This window comes from Orcinus orca, chromosome 6 (assembly GCF_937001465.1).
Source record: "Orcinus orca chromosome 6, mOrcOrc1.1, whole genome shotgun sequence".
Lineage (NCBI taxonomy): Eukaryota > Metazoa > Chordata > Mammalia > Artiodactyla > Delphinidae > Orcinus > Orcinus orca.
Window position 1 is genome coordinate 28607108 of NC_064564.1, and position 19626 is coordinate 28626733.

Genomic DNA, 19626 nt, shown 5'->3' on the forward strand with positions numbered 1-19626 from the left:
ATTAATGCTAAAGATATACCATCATTTTCCCTCACAAAGTATTAACATATATGGAACAGAAAATTCAGGGAATAAACTTATGTCCTCATGCTCAATCTACCAGATAATATTTACAGAAAGCAACATGCCCATGGTAGAAATTCTTAGTGGTTCAGGTTTTAAAATGAGGATTTCATTTACTTTCTTTTCTGTGCTGACCAAACCATGCAGCTTGAAATGACAGCAGATTGATCAAATATTTTCTTGGCCAAGACTATAGTACATATATTGTTTCCCCAAAAGTAAGTCTGCTTTTCAATACCAGTGCAGTGCATATGACATGGAAGTAGTCCCTATTTTCATTCCAATTCCAAAAATATCAATGGTTTGCAATGCTGCAGTGTGAGCAAGCATCTTGAGATTGGAAAAAGACCCTAGACAGGATGCTCAGGCTACATGCATATAAGAGGACTTGCTTTATAATTACAAAATGAACCACAAGAGTGGCATAAAATGTAGGCCCCCAAACCTTTTAAGAATCAACACCCACCCCTCCCCCTAAACACACAAGAATGCTTGAGAAATCTGATGGATGTCCCAGAAAAACAAGGCCAGACTAATATTCAGACATAGCAGGCAGGCTATATTAGATACATATATATGGCATCAAGCTTTTAGAGCAAAGCCAACAGAAGGACATAGACTGTCACTCAAAAAAAGGAAAGGAACAGTCCAGAGCAGGTTTGGCTACTGCCTTCTACTAGAACTCACCAGCAATAATGAATCCTCTTGTTACACAGACTCATACAGATGTACCACATAGCTCGGAGACTAGTCAAATATTTATTGGTGTTGTCCACAGAATTCAAGTTATCCCTCCATCTCAAAAACTTCACATTACATAATGAGTTTGTGTACAGGAAAATATATTCTTACATAGTTTCTATAAAACTTGATATTACATATAAAACACAAATTTTGGTACATCAGTCCTGAGAATTTTATTTTCAATTCTGAAACTCATACATTCCCTCAGAAAAAATTTATCTGAAGCAAACTCAGTAATTGTTTAAAAATGTCATTTATCAAAATATAAGATTTTAGTCTAATCTTAACTATTTGATGTTTAAAGTTTACTCTGCAGAAAAGACTTTTGTGTTTTTCCCTGAGATTTCTGATTTTTATTGAAGCCTTCTGATCATTTAGGATATTGACAGAAGTTTTCTTCCCCATGAAAAATCTCTGATACAAACCTATAGGTTAAATTCTTAAAGGTCTTCTGACATTTATTATATTCATTGGTTTCATCCAACTCAACAGACAGTTGGCTAAGCTATATGCATTTAACCAACAGGCCAAAATCTTTAAGAGCTCAACAGAATAAAAACTTAATTCTGGCTTAAAAAAACAACAAAAAAACCCAAAAAAACAATTGGTGAAGATCTGTCAGTGGAGAATTGTTTCACTCAGTTATTGACTCTAGCTTCTTTCACCTTGTGCTCTGCCATATTTAATACACAGCACCCAAGTCTGCCATGGAAATCTCTCAATTCCAGTATAACACAGGATAGGAAGAATGTAAGGTGACTTATTAAGGCCATTTATTACTTAAATGTAATAGCATCATACTCCATGACCAGCCCCACCCAGACGAAGGAAAAATTGGGAAACTAAGACAAGCTATGTGCTCAGTGGAAAAGGAAACAGTTAAGGAAAATAATTTGCCAGTCTATGTGACTTGAGCTTTTCTACTGTGTTAACTAATAAGGTGTAACTTCCCTTAGCACATCCCAAATTCATTACATGCAAGGGTTTTCTCTCTGGAGTGCATTCTGGTGTGATGTACTCTAAGAGCTGCCTTACGGACAAAGGTTTTTCCACATTCATAACATTTGTAGGGTCTCTCACCTGTGTGAATTCTCAGGTGTACTCCAAGAGTTGAATTTTGGGCAAAAGCTTTCCCACATTCATTACACTCATAGGGTTTCTCTCCTGTGTGAATTCTCTGATGTGCACTAAGGTGTGACTTCTGAGAGAAAGTTTTCCCACATTCATTACATTTGTAGGATTTTACACCTGTGTGAATTCTCTGATGTACTCTGAGGGTTGAATTATGGGCAAAAGGTTTCCCACATATGTTACATTCGTAAGGTTTCTCCCCTGTGTGAATTCTCTGATGTGCACTAACATACGACTTCTGGGAGAAAGTTTTCCCACATTCATTACATTCATAGGGTTTCTCCCCTGTGCGAGTCCTCAGATGTGCTCTGAGGTGTGATGTCTTGGAGAAAGTTTTCCCACATTCACTACATTCATAGGGTTTCTCCCCTTTGTGAATTCTCTGATGTGCCCTGAGGGCTGAATTATCTGCAAAAGTTTTCCCACATTCCTTACATTCATAAGGTTTCTCCCCTGTGTGAGTTCTCTGATGTGCATAGAGGTGTGTCCTCTGGGAGAAAGTTTTCCCACATTCATTACATTCATAGGGTTTTTCTCCTGTGTGAATTCTTTGATGGACAATGAGGGCTGCCTTATAGACAAAAGTTTTCCCACATTCATTACATTCATAAGGTTTTTCCCCTTTGTGAATTCTCTCATGTCCACTGAGGTATGATTTCTGGGAGAAAGTTTTCCCACATTCACTACATCCATAGGGTTTCTCACCTGTGTGAATCCTCTGATGTGTACTAAGACGTGTCTTCTGGGAAAAAGTTTTCCCACATTCATTACATTTGTAGAGCTTCACCCCAGTGTGAATTTTCTGATGTGCTCTGAGGGTGGAATTATGGGCAAAAGTTTTCTCACAGTCATTACACTCATATGGTTTCTCACCTGTGTGAATTCTCTGATGTGCTCTGCGGGCTGAATTATGGGCAAAAGACCTCTCACAGTCATTACATTTGAAGGGTTTCTCCTCTGTGTGAATTCTCTGATGTGCTCTGAGGGTTGAATTATCAGCGAAAGTTTTCCCACATTCATTACATTCATACAGATTGACTCCCATATGAGTTCCAGGATAATGAATAGGATGTGAATATGAACAAAAGGATTTCCCACATTCCTCACATTCATAAGGTTTCTCCCCTGGGTGGGTCCTCTGATGCTGAATGAGGTGTGCTTTCTGGTAAAATGATTTCCTGCATTCAGTAAGTTCAAATGACTTCTCTCCTGTGTCACACTGCTGATGTACACTGAGGCCTGAGTTCTGATAGGAGGATTTCTCGTATTTATCACATTGATAGAATTTCTCTTCTTTGTGAATTCTCTGATGTACTGTAAAGTCTAACTTCTGGTAGATGGTGTTTGTAAATCCATTATAAACACAGAATGTATCTCTAGCTTGTGTCTTCTGATGTACTATACGGCCTGAGCTCTGGCTCAAGTTTTCTTCACACTTACTGCTTTCAAAGGCACCTTGTCCTGTAACAGTTCTCTGAGGCTGAGTGAGGGGTGAATTCCCACTGAAGTTATTCCCACTTTCATTACATTCATAGTGTGCCAAAGCCATGTGAACCTCATTGTATTCACAGGATTTACCACATTCATTAAGATCAAAGCATTTCTTCCTTGTGCCAGTTCTCATGTGGTTAAAAAGAGCTGCTTTATCACAATTTCCCCTAAATTCATTATCCTTACAGGATTCCTCTCCTTTTACTGAACTCTTAGCTGTAACACAGATGGTCTTATCATGTAAAACTTTTCCATATTCATTACATTCAAAAGATTGCTCCAGAGTTTGAAATTTATGATGATCTTTCACATAACTGAGAGCTTTCATATTTTCATTATATTTGTAACACTGCTCTCCAGTATGAGTTTTCTCACGCTGAATATCCAGCTGCAACTTCTCACATACATTTATGTAGTCAGTCTTGTTTCGTGAATAATTCCTATCACTAAGAATTAATTCAGAAACAACCGGCAAATTCATTCTACATAAGTCACGTTTAGAGGGCATTTTTCCTGAAAAATCTGGAGTTATACTGAAATAAAATGGTTTCTCTAAAGCTTTCTGCTCTTCTTTACTCAATATTTTGTTATCAGTGAATACTACTTGCCACAGAGGTTTCTCTTGTCTTTCCTGGTTCTCCTCAATATGGACATCAACTCTGTAACATCCTAAAATGAGAAAAATTGAAAACATCTTATGAACCCTACATTTCTTATGGAGAGAAGCTTAAGATCATATGTTTTGTTATTTATTGTATCTATTGTTTCTAGTCATATTTCCAAAGATTAATAATTCACACACAGAGAAAGACACATACACTCAATCTCTCCTCATCCATGTTATTAAAAAAAAAAAAAAAAGATATTATTTCCAGTGCTGGCCGAGATGGAGAAGCCTCATTTTTCCAAGGTCCACCCTCTTACAATTAAAATTTCCTGGACAAAAAAAAACATACAAACAAATGAAGATGCTACAAAATGGAACAGAGGTGAACTTTAGAAATGACATGGCAAAGAATTCCAAAGCTTTTCTTTCTGCTTCCCATATATCTTATACGGGGTACTGTTGAGCTGGAGGAGCCTAAAAAACAAAGTCAACAATAGGGGGAGATAATAAGAGCTTCAAGAAAAATCTGTTCCTTCTTAGTCAAACATTTGAGAAAAAGGTGGTCCCACAGAACAGAAAACTTTTTGACAATATTCACCTTACTCAAGCCAAAAAGAAAAAGGAACACTCTTCCCTATGGTTCTGCTACAGATATAAAGAATTCACACACTCTTCCAAAATTTTCCTCTATGAGCCAAACCAACAGCTCACAAGAAAGATCATGAATTCTGAGAAAGTTCAATTCATGGGACACTCTATGAGATGGTAACAGCAACCACCACCAAAATTCTGCCTGGAACCATATTCCTACTGACTCTATGGACTCTGCAAAGTCAAGAGTAACAAATCTGTTGTTTTAGGGCACTGGTAGCAACTCATAGCAGGTACAGGAAGGAGAGAAGGAAAATAAAGAACAGAAACAAGAAAAGAAGCAGGAATATATGGTAGGCCCAATATTACAGCTAGAAAAGATGAAGTAGGACTTGTAAAAATTACACCCTCAAACTCAAGAATACAGCATAGTTAAAAACAGGTGAATTCACATTATTCTCAAATGTGTATGAAGCATTCATGAAGATAGACCATATTCTGGACTGTAAGACAAATATTCACAAATATAAAAGAAGTCACATAAAGTATAATCTCAAGCCATAGAGAAATCATCATACTAGAAATCAGTAACACAAAATTATCTGGAGAAATACAAAATATTTGTAAATTAATAAGCTTCTAATTAACCCATAGGTCAAAGAGGAAGTCTCACAGAAAATTAAAGTATTTTACATATATGAAAACAAAACTGTCAAAAACATATAGAAATTTGTGGGATGCAGCTAAAGTAGTACTCAGAAATAAATTTATAGCTTAAAATTTTTATATGAGAAAAGAAAGCCCTCCAACAATTACCTAAGCTTCTACTTTAAGAAACTAGACAAAGAGAAGGTGAATCTAAAGAAAGCAAAATAAAAAATAATAAAGATTAGAGAAAACAATAAAATGGAAAACAACAGAGAAAAATCAATCAAACCAAAGCTTATTTATTTAAACATTTTTTTAATGATAAAATTAAAAGAAGAAAAAAGACATACATTATCAACATCAGAAAGAATGCAGAAGGGGATATAACTACTGACACAACAGACATTAAAGAGATAATAAAATATTAAGAGAAACTCTATGCCTATAAATTTGACAACTTACATGAAATAGACAAACGTCTTGAAAAATAAAACAAAACAACTAAACTCACTCAAGAAAAATGAAATAACGCAAATAGATCAGTAATTAAGAAACTGAATATGTGGTCAAAAAAACATATACTTCCAAGAAACAGCTCTAGGATCAGACTGTTTTAACTAGTGAGTACCACCAAACATTTAAATAAGAAATAATACCAATTTTATATAGTCTCTTCTAGAAAATACAAGATGAGGGAATGTTTCCTAAATATTTTATGAGGCCTGTACTATCCTCACAGCAAAACCAAACAAAATAATTCAAGAAAAGAAACCTAGTGACCAATATATCCCTCATGACATCAGTGCAAAAGTCCTGAAAAAAAAAAAAAGTAGCCAAAAGAACAGAGCAATATATAAAAATAATAAATCAGGATCAAGTGGAATTCATCCCAAGAATGCAAACTGTTGGCATGTTTTTAAAAAAAACCAATCAATATAATCCATTATATTAATCATCTATGGAATTAAAACTACAAAATCACAGAAATTCTGGCAAAAAAAATTCACAATATTCAAAATCCATTCATTAACCTAATAAAGGGAATCTATAAAAAGCCTGCAGCTAACATCATACTTAAGAGTGAGAGAGTGAACACTTTAACCCTAAGATTGGAAAAAGACAAGGGTGTTTACTCTTAGCACTTCTACTCAAACAACGTAAAAAGGCAAGAATAAAAATGAAGATACTGAGTAAGTCTACACAGAAAAATCACATGAAGATCTTTAAAAAACCTCCTTGAACTAATAAGTTTTGCAAGAGCAAAATATAAAGCCAATATACAAAATCCAATCACATACAAACAATGGTCAATTAAAATGTGAAACCAGGTAAATAACACGATTTACCATAGCACTAAAAAAACAAAACCCCAAAAAACTTGGTATCTGTATGCTGCAAAAACAGTGATAAAAGAATTCAAAGAAATCCTAAAGAAATCCTAAATAAATATGTTGTCTATCAATTGGAAGACTCTATATTGTTAAGATGCCATCTTCATTCTTCCTTAAAACTTTAAGCATCTTATATCTGTTATATATATATGTACTATATATATGCATACATATGTATGCATATGCACACATATGTATATGTAAATATACATATTTAACTGTACTTAGTGGATGGAGTAGGAAAGAATACATTTACTCCATCTTTTCCCTGGTTAATGCTTTTCATATCTTATTAATGCCTTCCTTAAACAGAGTCATAAACATGTTTTCCGTATCATATAGAATATTTTTAGTTTTGCTTTGATAATCAGGTTTTTAAGCCACCTTAATGCAGTTTTTTGATTTGATCCATAAGGTTACCTTGGGATTCTTTCTCCACTTTTCTGTGGGGTAGTGCCACCTGTCAAAGACCAGCTGTCTATAAAGTACATTTTTTTTCTTGAGCTTTCTCTTCTGTTTCACTAATTTATTAAACTATCCCACTCTCGGCTCCATAATACTTAACTACCCTGAGATTTACATAAAGCCTTGATATCTGGAAGAGCAAGTCCTTCCCACATCACTCTTCATTATGAATGGGATTTAGTTTGATATTGCATTAAATCTTTACTAATATACCCCCACTTGAACTTATTCAGTTCTTCCTTTCCTTTGTCCTTGTTAGGGTTAGCTAAAGTTTAATCTATTTGATTTTTATTCTAAGAACCATTCTATAATTTGTTTTCCAGTTTATTAATTTTTTTGGCTGCGTCGTTTTTTTGTTTTTTTTTGCTTAGTTGTGGTATGCGGGATCTTCGTTGTGGCATGTGGGATCTTTCGTTGCAGCATGCGGGATATTTCGTTGCAGCATGCGGGATCTTTGGTTGCAGCGTGGGATCTTTCATTGTGGCATGCGGGTTCTCTCTCTAGTTGTGGCATGTGGGCTCCAGAGCACATGGGCTCTGTAGTTAGTGGCATTCAGGCTCTCTAGTTGAGGTGCACAGCCTCAGTAGTTGTAGCGCATGGGCTTAGTTGCCCCATGGCATGTGGGATCTTAGTTCCCCAACCAGGGATTGAACCTGTGTCCCCTGCATTGTAAAGCAGATTCTTTACCACTGGACCACCAGGGAAGTCCCCAGTTTATTAACTTTTAACTTCACTTTTAAGTTCTGTTTTCATTAGTATATTTTTGTTATTGTTTTTGCTTAATTTATTAACATAAATATGAAACTAAAAATTTACCTGTTAACTATTTAGCTATCTCATAAGGTTTCTAACATGTAACATTTATTATTATTTTATAAATGTCATGCAGTTTTGGATTTGGTTTTCTTTTATGTACTATTATTTAAACAGATAATTTTTTAAATTTTCACATCCAAAGAATTTTTTTTTTACTCATTTTATCAATTTCTAGATTTATCAAACTATGTAGAGAAAATATTACCTGTGATGCTTTTAACTTGTTGGATTTATTGGTATTTTCTTTTTAGACTAACTATATTTTCACTATCTTACGATTATATTCTATGGGAAGCTGAAAGGCTTGTTATTTGATTTCAGCATACACATACACAAATGTTTCATTTTAATAAAATTATATCTTCTATAGGCATACATTTTAATGTCCACAGTATCTATTATTTAATGAGATATAATATCCTACTCCTAGTGAATTTTAAGTTCTTAGAACTCCATTATTTTGTGTTGTTTTTTTTTTTTTTTTTTTTGCGGTACGCAGGCCTCTCACTGCTGTGGCCTCTCCTGCTGTGGAGCACAGGCTCCGGACATGCAGACTCAGTGGCCATGGCTCACGGGCCTAGCTGCTCCGTGGCATGTGGGATCCTCCTGGACCAGGGCACGAACCCGCGTCCCCCTCATCAGCAGGCGGACTCTCAACCACTGCGCCACCAGGGAAGCCCCCTATTTTGTGTTTTATGATCACTGATATAGTATTCTTTGGTGCAGTCACTCCAATGCTTAAAGGTTTATTTTAACCTGTGCTCCTGAGCTAGAGGACTTTCTTTTAAGTTAATGTATTTATTGCCTAAATTCAAACTTGAATAACAGAATATGAAACTCTGAATTATTTTTATTGACTGAATAACTTTATCATTTTTTTATTACAATCTTTCTAAGATACTTATTTAGGGACAACTTTTTTAGCCAATCAGTATGATCCAATCATTTACATTTAGTGACTGGGAGATATTCTTCATCTAAATAATGTCAATCTTTATGTTATGGCTATTTAAATGGCTTCACAATGGATAAAGAAGATGTGGTACATATATAGATGGAATATTACTCAGCCATAAAAAGAAATGAAATTGAGTTACCTATAGTGAGGTGGATGGACCTAAAGTCTGTCATACAGAGTGAAGTAAGTCAGAAAGAGAAAAACAAATACTGTATGCTAACACATATGTATGGAATCTTAAAAAAAAAAAAAAAGGTTCTCATGAACCTAGGGGCAGGACAGGAATAAAAACGCAGACATAGAGATTGGACTTGAGGACACGGGGAGGGGGAAGGGTAAGCTGGGATGAAGTGAGAGAGTAGCCTTGACATATATGCACTACCAAATGTAAAACAGATAGCTAGTGGGAAGCAGCTGCATCGCACAGGGATATCAACTCAGTGCTTTGTGACCACCTAGAGGGGTGGGATAGGGAGGGTGGGAGGGAGATGCAAGAGGGAGGGGATATGAGGATATATGTATACATATAACTGATTCACTTTGTTGTACAGCAGAAACTAACACAACATTGTAAAGAAAATATACTCCAATAAAGGTGTTAAAAAAAATGGCTTCACAAACTTTCAATAAATAAACTTTCAATAAATACACTTAAGGTGATTTTATTTTTTTACTCCAGGAATTATTTTGAAATTATAACTTTTGAAATTCCTGGAATTGTTTATTAGTTTAGACAAAGGTCATTAAGCACATGAAAAGATGCTTGACAGCATTAGTGATCACGGAAATTGTAATGGACAATTTGTTCAATATGTTGAAGCCCTAACCCCTATGTAACTGTTTTTGGAGATAAGGCCTTTAGGGAGGTAATTAAGGTTAAATGAGTTCATAAGCGTGGGGTCCTAATTCTATAGGACTGGTGTTCTTATAAGAAAAGGAAGAGACATCAGAGCTCTCTCTCTCTCCATGCATGCACAGAGGAAAGGCCATGTGAGGACACAGTGAGAAGGTCATCTGCAAGCCAGGAAGAGAGACCTCACAAAAAAAATCAACCCTATTGCCACCCTGAGCTTGTACTTCCAGTCTCCAGAACAGTGAGAAATAAATTTCTTTTGTTTAAGCTATGGTATTTTGTCATGCCAGCCCAGCTAATACAGAATTGCAAATCAAAACCTTAATAACATACCACTTCACATCCATTGGGATGGCTAGAACAAAAATAAGTGTTGGTGGAGATGTGGAGAAATTAGAACCCTCACATGCTATCATCAGGAATGTAAAATGGTGCAGCCACTTTAGAAAAGTCTGGTAGTTCTTCAGAGTTACCATATAACCCAGCAATTCTACTCCTAGGTATAAACTCAAGAGAAATAAAAACATATGCCCATGAAAACACTTGTTAATAAATGTTTATATCAGCATTACTCAATAATAGCAAAAAGGCAGGATCCCAAATGTCCACTGACTCATGAATGGACAAACAGATGTGGTATATCCTGACAATGTTATATTATTTTGCCATAAAAAGGATGAAGTACTGATACAAGCTACAACATGAACCTTGTAATGCTAAGTGAAAGAAACCAATCACAAAAGACCATATAATGTGTGATTCCATTTATATGAAATGTCCAGAATAAACAAATCTACAGACAGAAAGTAGATTAGTGGTTGCTAGGGCTGAAGGGGACAGGGAGAGAGGGAGGTCATAGCTGGAGGGTATAGGGTTTCCTTTTGAGGTGAAGAAAACTGACTGTGGTGATGGGGTTTTTTTTCTTTTCTTTTTTTTTTTTTTTGCGGTACACAGGCCTCTCACTGTTGTGGCCTCTCCCGTTGTAGAGCACAGGCTCCGGACGCGCAGGCTCAGCGGCCATGGCTCAAGGGCCTAGCCACTCCGCAGCATGTGGGATTTTCCCGGACCGGCGCACAAACCTGTGTCCCCTGCATCGGCAGGCAGACTCTCAAACACTGAGCCACCAGGGAAGCCCTGTGGTGATGTTTATACATATCTGTGAGTCTATTAAGAGCCAGTGAATTGTACACTTTAAATGGGTGGATTGTGTGATATATACAATTGTATATTGAACTGTATCTTAGTAAAGCTGTTTAAAAGAAAAGAAAATAAACTTTCAAAAGTGGTCCCTTCTAAAGTCTAACTACCCCAGGTACTTCCTTGTGTCAACGCTCACTCACCTGGGTACTTCTGGTTTAGGAATTCTTCCTCTGAGGGCCAGGGCTCTTCACCGTGCTCCAACCTGAAGATCACCTGGGGTTTGATAATGCAGTACCCTGCAAATGTAACAACTAAAGCTATATATAGACCAGAACCATGAGCATTTCTGAAGGTGAAGCAAAATGAATGTGCTCATTTGAAGTTTTCAAAGGGAAAGTAATGACACACTGTTTCTGTTTCTGTAAAGGTCTCAGTTACCTTAAACTTCTTAATCAAAGCCTGAACAACAATCTCTATAAATGGTTCATGTGTTTTGATAATTAAAAAAAAAAGAAAATACTCCAGAGGGAGTCACATGGTAAGGTCTGCTCACCCAATGAGACGAGGTGGCTGTAGTTCTCCAGCATCACATCTTTGTACAGGGTCCTCAGAGCAGGGCCTACATACTGCCATTCATCCTGGGTGAACTCCACAGTCACATCTTCGAATGACACTGATCCCTGTAACAACAAATTTTATTCAAAAGTTCAAAATTAGTTGAAAATTATTATTTCTCCTGTTTACTTTTAAGGCTTTAAACCAAATCATTATAAAGAATGCTTATTTTTGACCTAGTATGTCTCTAAGTTTGGAGTTACCCAATTAGTTAAAAAGATTTTAGCAATTCATTTTTAACTTAATTCATTTATATATATTTAGGAATTACAGATTTTTTTAAGATTAAAAAAATTCAATATAAAGAGACTTCTTACAACTCTTCTTCTATATCCCAAGGGATTATACTGGGTATTCTAGATAATTCTAGAATGTCCATCTCTCTTTGGACATCATCACCGTAAATAATGGGAGACATGTTAGAGATATACATAAGTTGTAGAGATATTAGACATGATGGAATTTATGTATAAATAAATGTATAGAACTCATGAAGAGTGAAGAACAACGTACCAAGGATGGGTGTGAAAGAACACTATCAACACTGAAGTAACAGATATAGGAATATGGATATAATCAGACAGCAGAAACAGCAACCAATCTGATAACTACTTTCTTGTGTAGCTACCCATCTAGCAGTATGAGCAGCTTCCTTAATGCTGGTTCCAAACACTGATATTTGGGAAATAAAGGGAAAGAAATGTGTTAGAAGTTTTAGTGAGATAGATCTGTTCATGTTGCTACTAAAGGGTCTGTGAAACATAAAGCTGGAACAGTCCCTTAAGCGAGTATACACATAGTTTTAGAACACAGAAGGGAGGTCAAGGATGAAGACAAGCTTTAAGGAACTACTAGCAATTTAGGTGGTAACTGAAGTTATCCGAGGCAATCAGACAACAACTTGAGCACATACAGACTGAGGAAAGAAAAGTATCAAAAAACAGCGTTTGAGAAACCATGAATATTAAAGAGGCTGGCAGAAAAAGTAGAGGTCACAAAGCCAGAGGAGAAGTTTTCTGGAAAGTAATTATGAGAGAACAGTCTTAGAAACTGAGAAAAGGGAAAGTTTCCACAGCAAAAGACTTCAAAGAGGCTGGCAGGAGGGAGAAATAGTAAGTAGCTAATTCGATGGGTATGAAGTTTCAGTTATACAAAATCATTAAGTTCTAGAGATCTGCTGTACAACGTTGTGCCTATAGTTAACAATACTGTATTGTACACGTAAAGTGTATTAAAAGGGTTGATCTCGGGCTTCCCTGGAGGTGCAGTGGTTGAGAGTCCGCCTGCTGATGCAGGGGACACGGGTTTGTGCCCCGGTCCGGGAGGATCCCACATACTGCAGGGCGGCTGGGCCTGTGGGCCATGGCCGCTGAGCCTGCGTGTCCGGAGCCTGTGCTCCACAACAGGAGAGGCCGTGGCAGTGAGAGGCCCACATATCGCAAAAAAAAGTGTCGATCTCATGTTAAGTGTTCTTATCACAATTAAAAATAGGAAGAGGGCTTCCCTGGTGGCGCAGTGGTTGAGAGTCTGCCTGCCGATGCAGGGGACACGGGTTTGTGCCCCGGTCCGGGAGGATCCCACATGCCGCAGAGCGGCTAGGCCCGTAAGCCATAGCCGCTGAGCCTGCACGTCCCGAGCCTGTGCTCCACAGCGGGAGAGGCCACAGCAGTGAGGGGCCCGCGTACCGCAAAAAAAAAAAAAAAAAAAAAAGGAAGAAACAGAACTAGATTAAGAGGTAAAAGGACAGAAATAGCCTTTCCCCAGTGTTATTTATGCAATTATTTGTTCATTCATGTCTTCAGTGATACTGAGTAGATACCTCCTGTGTGAAGCTCAATGTTAGCAGTTGGTAACTATCAATAAAATAAATGAATAAAAGAACAGAAACACTTCTCATAAATTTTTTTTAATCTAAAAGAAAAACAAAGACAAGTTAACTGTATTTCCCAAAATGAAAAAAATTAATGAGAAAAGTGTCACTGTCTTCATTTTTGCCAATCTCTTTAATATCTGGCTTAATAAAACTCAGCTGAATTTAAAAAAATAAGCTAACAAGTGACAAAAGTGAAAATGATGAAGTGGGATCCAAGAAAATTTTCTCCTCCATAAAAGCAATGAAAAAAATGGCAAAAATTGTAGAAGTTAATAAAGGCAATCTACGGATCATTTATACAAGGGGAAAAAAAGGCTGAAGCACACTAAGAAAGTGATATTGTGCCCTTCTAACTTACCCTGTTTCCATTCCTCTCTCGCCATCTCTGAAGTAGTTTAAGAACCAACAGTCTGCAATCACAGTTAAAATTAGCAGCCTGGCAACCACAGGAGCAGCAGAACTGGGTTGGAGTTCTGTCAAAGCCTCACTCCAAGAAAACTCATTACTTGCTTCTGTTTGGAGGTTCCCTGAAAGACCTTTATTTGAGCTAACTCAGAGCTCACGTAGTATGAAAAGTCTTATCTCAGAGGCATTTGTCAAAAACATTTAAAGGCATTTGTTTAACTTAGTGGCTACCTGAGGCAGTGTTTAACAGTTGGGGCAACCAATGGCCTAATCAAAAAGCTTAAAAGGAAAAGCTGAGGAATGAGATGTCTATAAAGGTTCTGAAAAACTCCCATATATTCCTGAGAATCTAAAAGGGCACATACATGCACAGAACTGTGCATATGCCCAGGGCTATGAGCATGCTCCAGAAAGATGTGAGAAGGCCCTAAGCTCTCACCTCTAGGTAATCTTGAGGTTTGGTGTAAGAAGGAAGTGAAGGCTGATACAGAGTTGTAAACTGCCTGTCTGACTGTTGAAAGAATGCCCCGACATGCACAGAGCCCCTTAGCAAAAACTGGGAGACCTCCTGGTTCCAGGCATTTAAGGAATTTCTATAGAGACTTCAACAGCCACAGATGACAAGAAATACAGGCTGTACATAATTAGCTCACAAAAGTCACTAAGCAAATACATTTCAACAATGACCACAATGGAGGGGAGAAACTCAGATTCCTGAGGTTGCTATTTTATTTAAAATGTCCAATTATCAATACAATAAGAAAGTAAGACACATATGCAGGAAAAACTGTAATCAATAGAAACTGCTCCTGAGGAAGATGTTAGACTTACTAGGCAATGACTTTAAATTAGCTATTTTAAATATGGCCAAAGACCTAGTAGATGAAATAATGTCTAAGGACCAAAGGAAAAGTATGTGAACTATATTTCACTACTTAAAGAATATCAGTAAAGAAACAGAAATGATAAATAAAAAAGACTAAACAGAAGCTGAAGAGTTGAAAAGTATAAAAACTGAAACAAAACTTTCACTAGAAGGGTTCAACAGAAGATCTGAGCAGGTGAAAGTAAGTATGAACAAACTGGACAATATGCCTATTGAAATTCTACAATATGAGAAACAAAGATAAAATAATGACAAAAAATAAACTATGGGGTAGCATCAAGTTTACAAACATATGCATAATGAGAGTCCCAGACAGAGAGGAGAGAAAAAGTCTGAAAGAACACTTGAAAAAAATATTGACCAAGAAGTCTCCAAATCTGATGAAAAACAATAATCTACATATCCAAGACACTCAACAAACTCCAAGTAGTATAAACCTCGAGTAAGAGATCAACACCTGGACACAGGATAACCAAACTGTCAAAAAGACAAGAACTCAATATTGAAAAGCATTAAGAAAGAAGTGACTCATCATGTACAAGAGTAGTAAAAGCTGATTACTAATCAGAATCCATGGATGACAGAAGGCAGTGGTATGACATATTCAAAGTGCTGAAAGAAAAAGGCTGTCAACCAAGAATTCTACACCCAGCAAAAATGGAAAAATTAAAACTTTCCTAGATAAGAAAAACCAGAATTTGTCACAGGCAAAACTGCCCTATAAGAAATAATACAGGAAGTCATTGAGCAAATCTGTAGAGACAGAAAGTAAGTTAGTGGTTGCTTGTGGCCTGGGGGTAAGGGATGTAATGGGATTACAGGAGGGGGATAGTTGTATGTAGTGCATATACACTACAGTGTATACAGTTGCTTTTTAAGGTAATGGAAATGTCCTAAAACTGATTGTGATGATGTGTACACACATCTGTGAGCATACTAAAAAAATGAGTTTTTTTATACTTTAAATAAGGGTGAATTGTATGGTATATGATTTGAATCTCAATTAAGCTGTTTTTTTAAAAAAATGAGAGAGGATGAAATCATTTTGAGACAAAAGAGAAGATTAAAGGGCCAAGCATGGAAATGGGATAAGCCATGTAAAAGGATATGGAAAACAAGATGACTCCATGAAGACATTAGCAGGGGAAGGAAAGAGCCAGTGGAGGGTGTCAGACACTAACAGAGAAACTTTCCAGAATGATAATGTGAGAAGTAGAGGCAAGCACTACAGAGAAGTTCAAGGGAAATGATTAGACAAAACTCAATGGATTTGATTATAATCAAGTCTCTGGTCACTGGAGATCACAGGCAAGTGGTGAGAGGAACCAAGGCATCATGCAGAGAATTGAAGTGTGAATGGGAAGCGCTGAAACATTTGAAAGAGAACAGAATTTTAAACTGTCTGCTGAAAAATCTGAATATCATGGGTACTTGAGATATTTATGGAGAGTAAATTTAAGAATATTCAGTTGATTCATCAGAAAAATGTCTAATTCAACCCATGTCGGAGTTTCTGAAAAACAGTACTAACCAAGTTCTCATTTAGCTTTATGCCTTCTACTTTTATTGAAGAACATGTGGAGGCAACATTCTAGCAATCCTAGGGTTATCACCAGGAAGCTGTTAACTAAATCACCTATTTGAAGAATAACAAAGATATGTTTTTATCTTCGACTGTCTTTACTTTCTATGAGGAATCAGTTGGCTTTATCTTCCCACCAATGTGAACCTTTAAAGAAGTGTTGTCTGTCTGACACTCTGACATGGCTACCAAAAACCTCAGAAATAAATTTGGAGCTCCAATTTGATAAATTTGTAATATCAGAGGATCTGCTTATATCCACATACCACCTTTCCTCTTTGCTTTGTTATGCATCTGTACTGTTGACCCTTGAACAACTCGGTGGTTAGGGGCACCTGCACTCTGCAGAGTTGAAAATCTGCATATAACTTATAGTCAGTCCTCTGTATACACGGTTTCTCCTTATCTGCGGTTCCACCTCCCTGGATTCAACCAACTACAGATCATGTAGTACTATAGTTTATCGTTAAAAACAAAAAGAAACAATCCACATATAACTGGATCTGGGCAGTTCAAATCTGTGTTGTTCAAGGGTCAACTGTATTTCTACATGTTCCCTGAATACATCTGATTCATTTCTATTTCTACTTTTCCATGTTAATGTATAGACACTTAAACCCTTATAAAATCCATTGCAAAACAAACAGGTTATTAAAACTGAACTCACCTGAGCTGTGTTCATTTTCTACTGCTTCTGGAAAAACGTAAAGAACTGTGAAGGTTCAGCTGGGGAAGAGGAAAAAGAAACGGGGTCATGAAAAACCTACTCTGCCTTACAACTCCTATATTCATCTGCCTCACAATCTCATAACACCAGCTGGAGAAAAGGCTTCCCCATGGGAGAATGTTCCTTTCAACATTCTTGAGAAGGGACATGAAAGACCATACAAAGGTAGCACCACCTGAACATGTGCATCTCTGATACGATTATGTTGGTCTTAACCTTGCATTTTCACTGAGTAAGGTAAACTGCTTTTTATCAATGAATTAACAATTTATATTCCCTTCTAATAATAAACAACAATAAAAACAACAACAACAAAAGTAAAACAACAGAGGATTGGTTAAACAAATTCAGGTACACCAGGGGTGACATCCTCTACCTTCATTAAAAATAATGTTGTCAGGCTTCCCTGGTGGCACAGTGGTTGAGAGTCCGCCTGCCGATGCAGGGGACACAGGTTCGTGCCCCGGTCCGGGAGGGTCCCACATGCTGCGGAGCGGCTGGGCCCATGAGCCATGGCCGCTGAGCCTGCACGTCCGGAGCCTGTGCTCCACAACGGGAGAGGTCACAGCAGTAAGAGGCCCACGTACCGCAAAAAATAATAATAATAATAATAATAATAATGTTGTCAAAAAACTACTCAGGCTGGATTGTTAATCAAGTTCTTGTTGAGTTTACAACTTGAGTTAGAGCTGAAATAAAGATGGAATGCTCTATGCAAGAAATATGTTTTTTAATCCTTTGTTCTAAAATAGTTGCTATTTCTAAAAAAAAAGATATTTTGATAAGATGCTTATAGTACTTACCTGTGTAAGTAAATATCATTGTGCTTGGTTCTGCCCTGGTGACTCTACAAAAAACATTCATTTCAGTATTTTGGGGCTTCCAAAAGTGTCCAATATAGAAAACCCTTCTTCTACTACCATTTTATTATTCTCTATGTTCAAATACATAGAAAAAATTCTCTATGTTAACGTCCATCACCAAATGTGGCATCTAATGCTCATGGTGTGAGAGCAGCTCAGAATCTGAAAAGAGGGGAAAATGAAGGAAATGGGGTGCTGTTTAGGATTTCATCAACTCTGGCTGCTTATACCTTCCCTGGACATCATGTCCTTACCAGCCATCCAGTAAAGTACCTTTTCCTGTGTAGCTTGACAGTCACCCATACCTCTCAATCCCAGGTTACCACCTTCTGCAAGTTGGTCCACAAGTGTCCACTGTCATAGTCTGTGATGGCTTCTAGATGCAACAACATCATCAAGTCTGACTGACCAAATCTGACTCATGCTATACAGGGATCAAGAACTGCTTCTGGTGGAGCAACTCAGAACCCTCTCCTTTCTAGAACTTTTTGCCTCTGCTCTGAAGCTCTGTCAGAAGAGCTGTTCTTCCAAGTGGCATTTGTTCTTTCCTGCTTTAAAAGAGCTACTTTGCCCCAGAGGGGCCAGAGAAACAAATTCACTTTATTTGAAACCTTCACCTAACACTCAAAATCTCTTTGGGCATTCACTAGAAATGTACTATCTAGTATGGAGCCATTAGCTGCGTTCAACTACTACACCCGAAGTGTGGCTAGTGACACAAGTCTAAATAATATTTTGAATGTACTTAATTAAATACACCAGTAAAATTAACTTCACCTTTTTAATTTTTACTGCTCATACTGAAAAAAATTTAATTACATTTGGTTTGCATTATCTTTCTACTGGCCAGCACTGCGTTACATTATCAGACTATTCTTTTGAGAATGGAAACAGCCTGGACAGTTCAGTAAGGTTCAAGGGCCTCACTCTGAGAATCCACAAATCCCAGTATATATTTCCCACATGGTGACATTCTGTCTGCATTCACTTCACAATCATGTCCCTGGGAATTTGAGGACAGGCTGCCAGGAGCTGCTCCGCAGGTTGCAATTCTGGGTCTGAGGCAGGGAGGATATCAGAAGGAGCAAGAGATAGGGAGTAAAATCTATTTGTATTTGCATCCTAACTCTCACCTACCAGCTTGTATCCTGGGCTATATCACTCCGCACACACTAAATTCCTTTCATTTTTAAAAAATGGCGTGTTTATAAAAACAAGTAGACTTGTTGTGAGGGTTAAACGAAATACCAAACAAAGGGAACAAAGTGTCTTATGATAGCAGCTTACACAGTGATTATTACAATCACTTGACAAAATGTTTTGTAGATGACACCTTATTTAATTCTCAGAATAACTGCACAAGCTACTATTAGTAGCCTCCTGTTCATCGTGAATGTTATAAAGTTGCATTCTCCGCCCGCACCTGGCCGGCACCAAACACCTCCTCTAGACAAGGACTCAGCCTCACCTGCACTCCTGGAGCAGGCAGGGCCGGACCTGCCCGGGCTAGCGGGCTGGGGGAGGGGCGGGCCCGCCTAGAGGTTCCCGGGACTTCCCGCTCCCGTCCCCCGCACACAAGCCTACCGGACCCAGCAGGACCCCAAGCCGCGCGGAACCGGACCCCGTGCTCTCACCTCCAGTGGGCAGCCTTGGCTTCAGCACCGACCCAAAGACGGGAAGATGTTGCTCCTTTTAGGCCGGAGAGGTCGTTCGGCAGCAGGCGTGTCGGGACGTGCACATGCGCAGAGTGAGCTCTGAAAACCCATTCCCCGAGGCC

The 19626-nt window shown here is 37.7% G+C and overlaps 1 protein-coding gene across 4 annotated transcripts; it reads right to left on the reverse strand.

Annotated features, from left to right (window-relative positions):
• Window positions 1-601: 601 nt before the first annotated feature.
• ZNF658 (zinc finger protein 658) lies at window positions 602-19579 on the reverse strand. Of its 4 annotated transcripts, none has more exons than XM_033400073.2 (6): window positions 19484-19579; window positions 17790-17833; window positions 16927-16985; window positions 11452-11578; window positions 11099-11209; window positions 602-4098 (listed from the first exon to the last, which is right to left on the reverse strand). In XM_033400073.2, exons 3-6 carry the CDS (start codon window positions 16939-16941, stop codon window positions 1760-1762), a joined length of 2592 nt encoding a protein of 863 aa, XP_033255964.1. In that variant the 5' UTR covers window positions 16942-16985; window positions 17790-17833; window positions 19484-19579; the 3' UTR covers window positions 602-1759. The 4 variants fall into 4 exon arrangements, with proteins under 4 accessions (XP_033255964.1, XP_004276877.1, XP_033255966.1 ...); XM_004276829.3 differs by having other exon boundaries at window positions 11099-11194; window positions 19484-19577; XM_033400075.2 differs by lacking the exon at window positions 17790-17833 and having other exon boundaries at window positions 19484-19559.
• Between the last annotated feature and the right edge of the window lie 47 nt (window positions 19580-19626).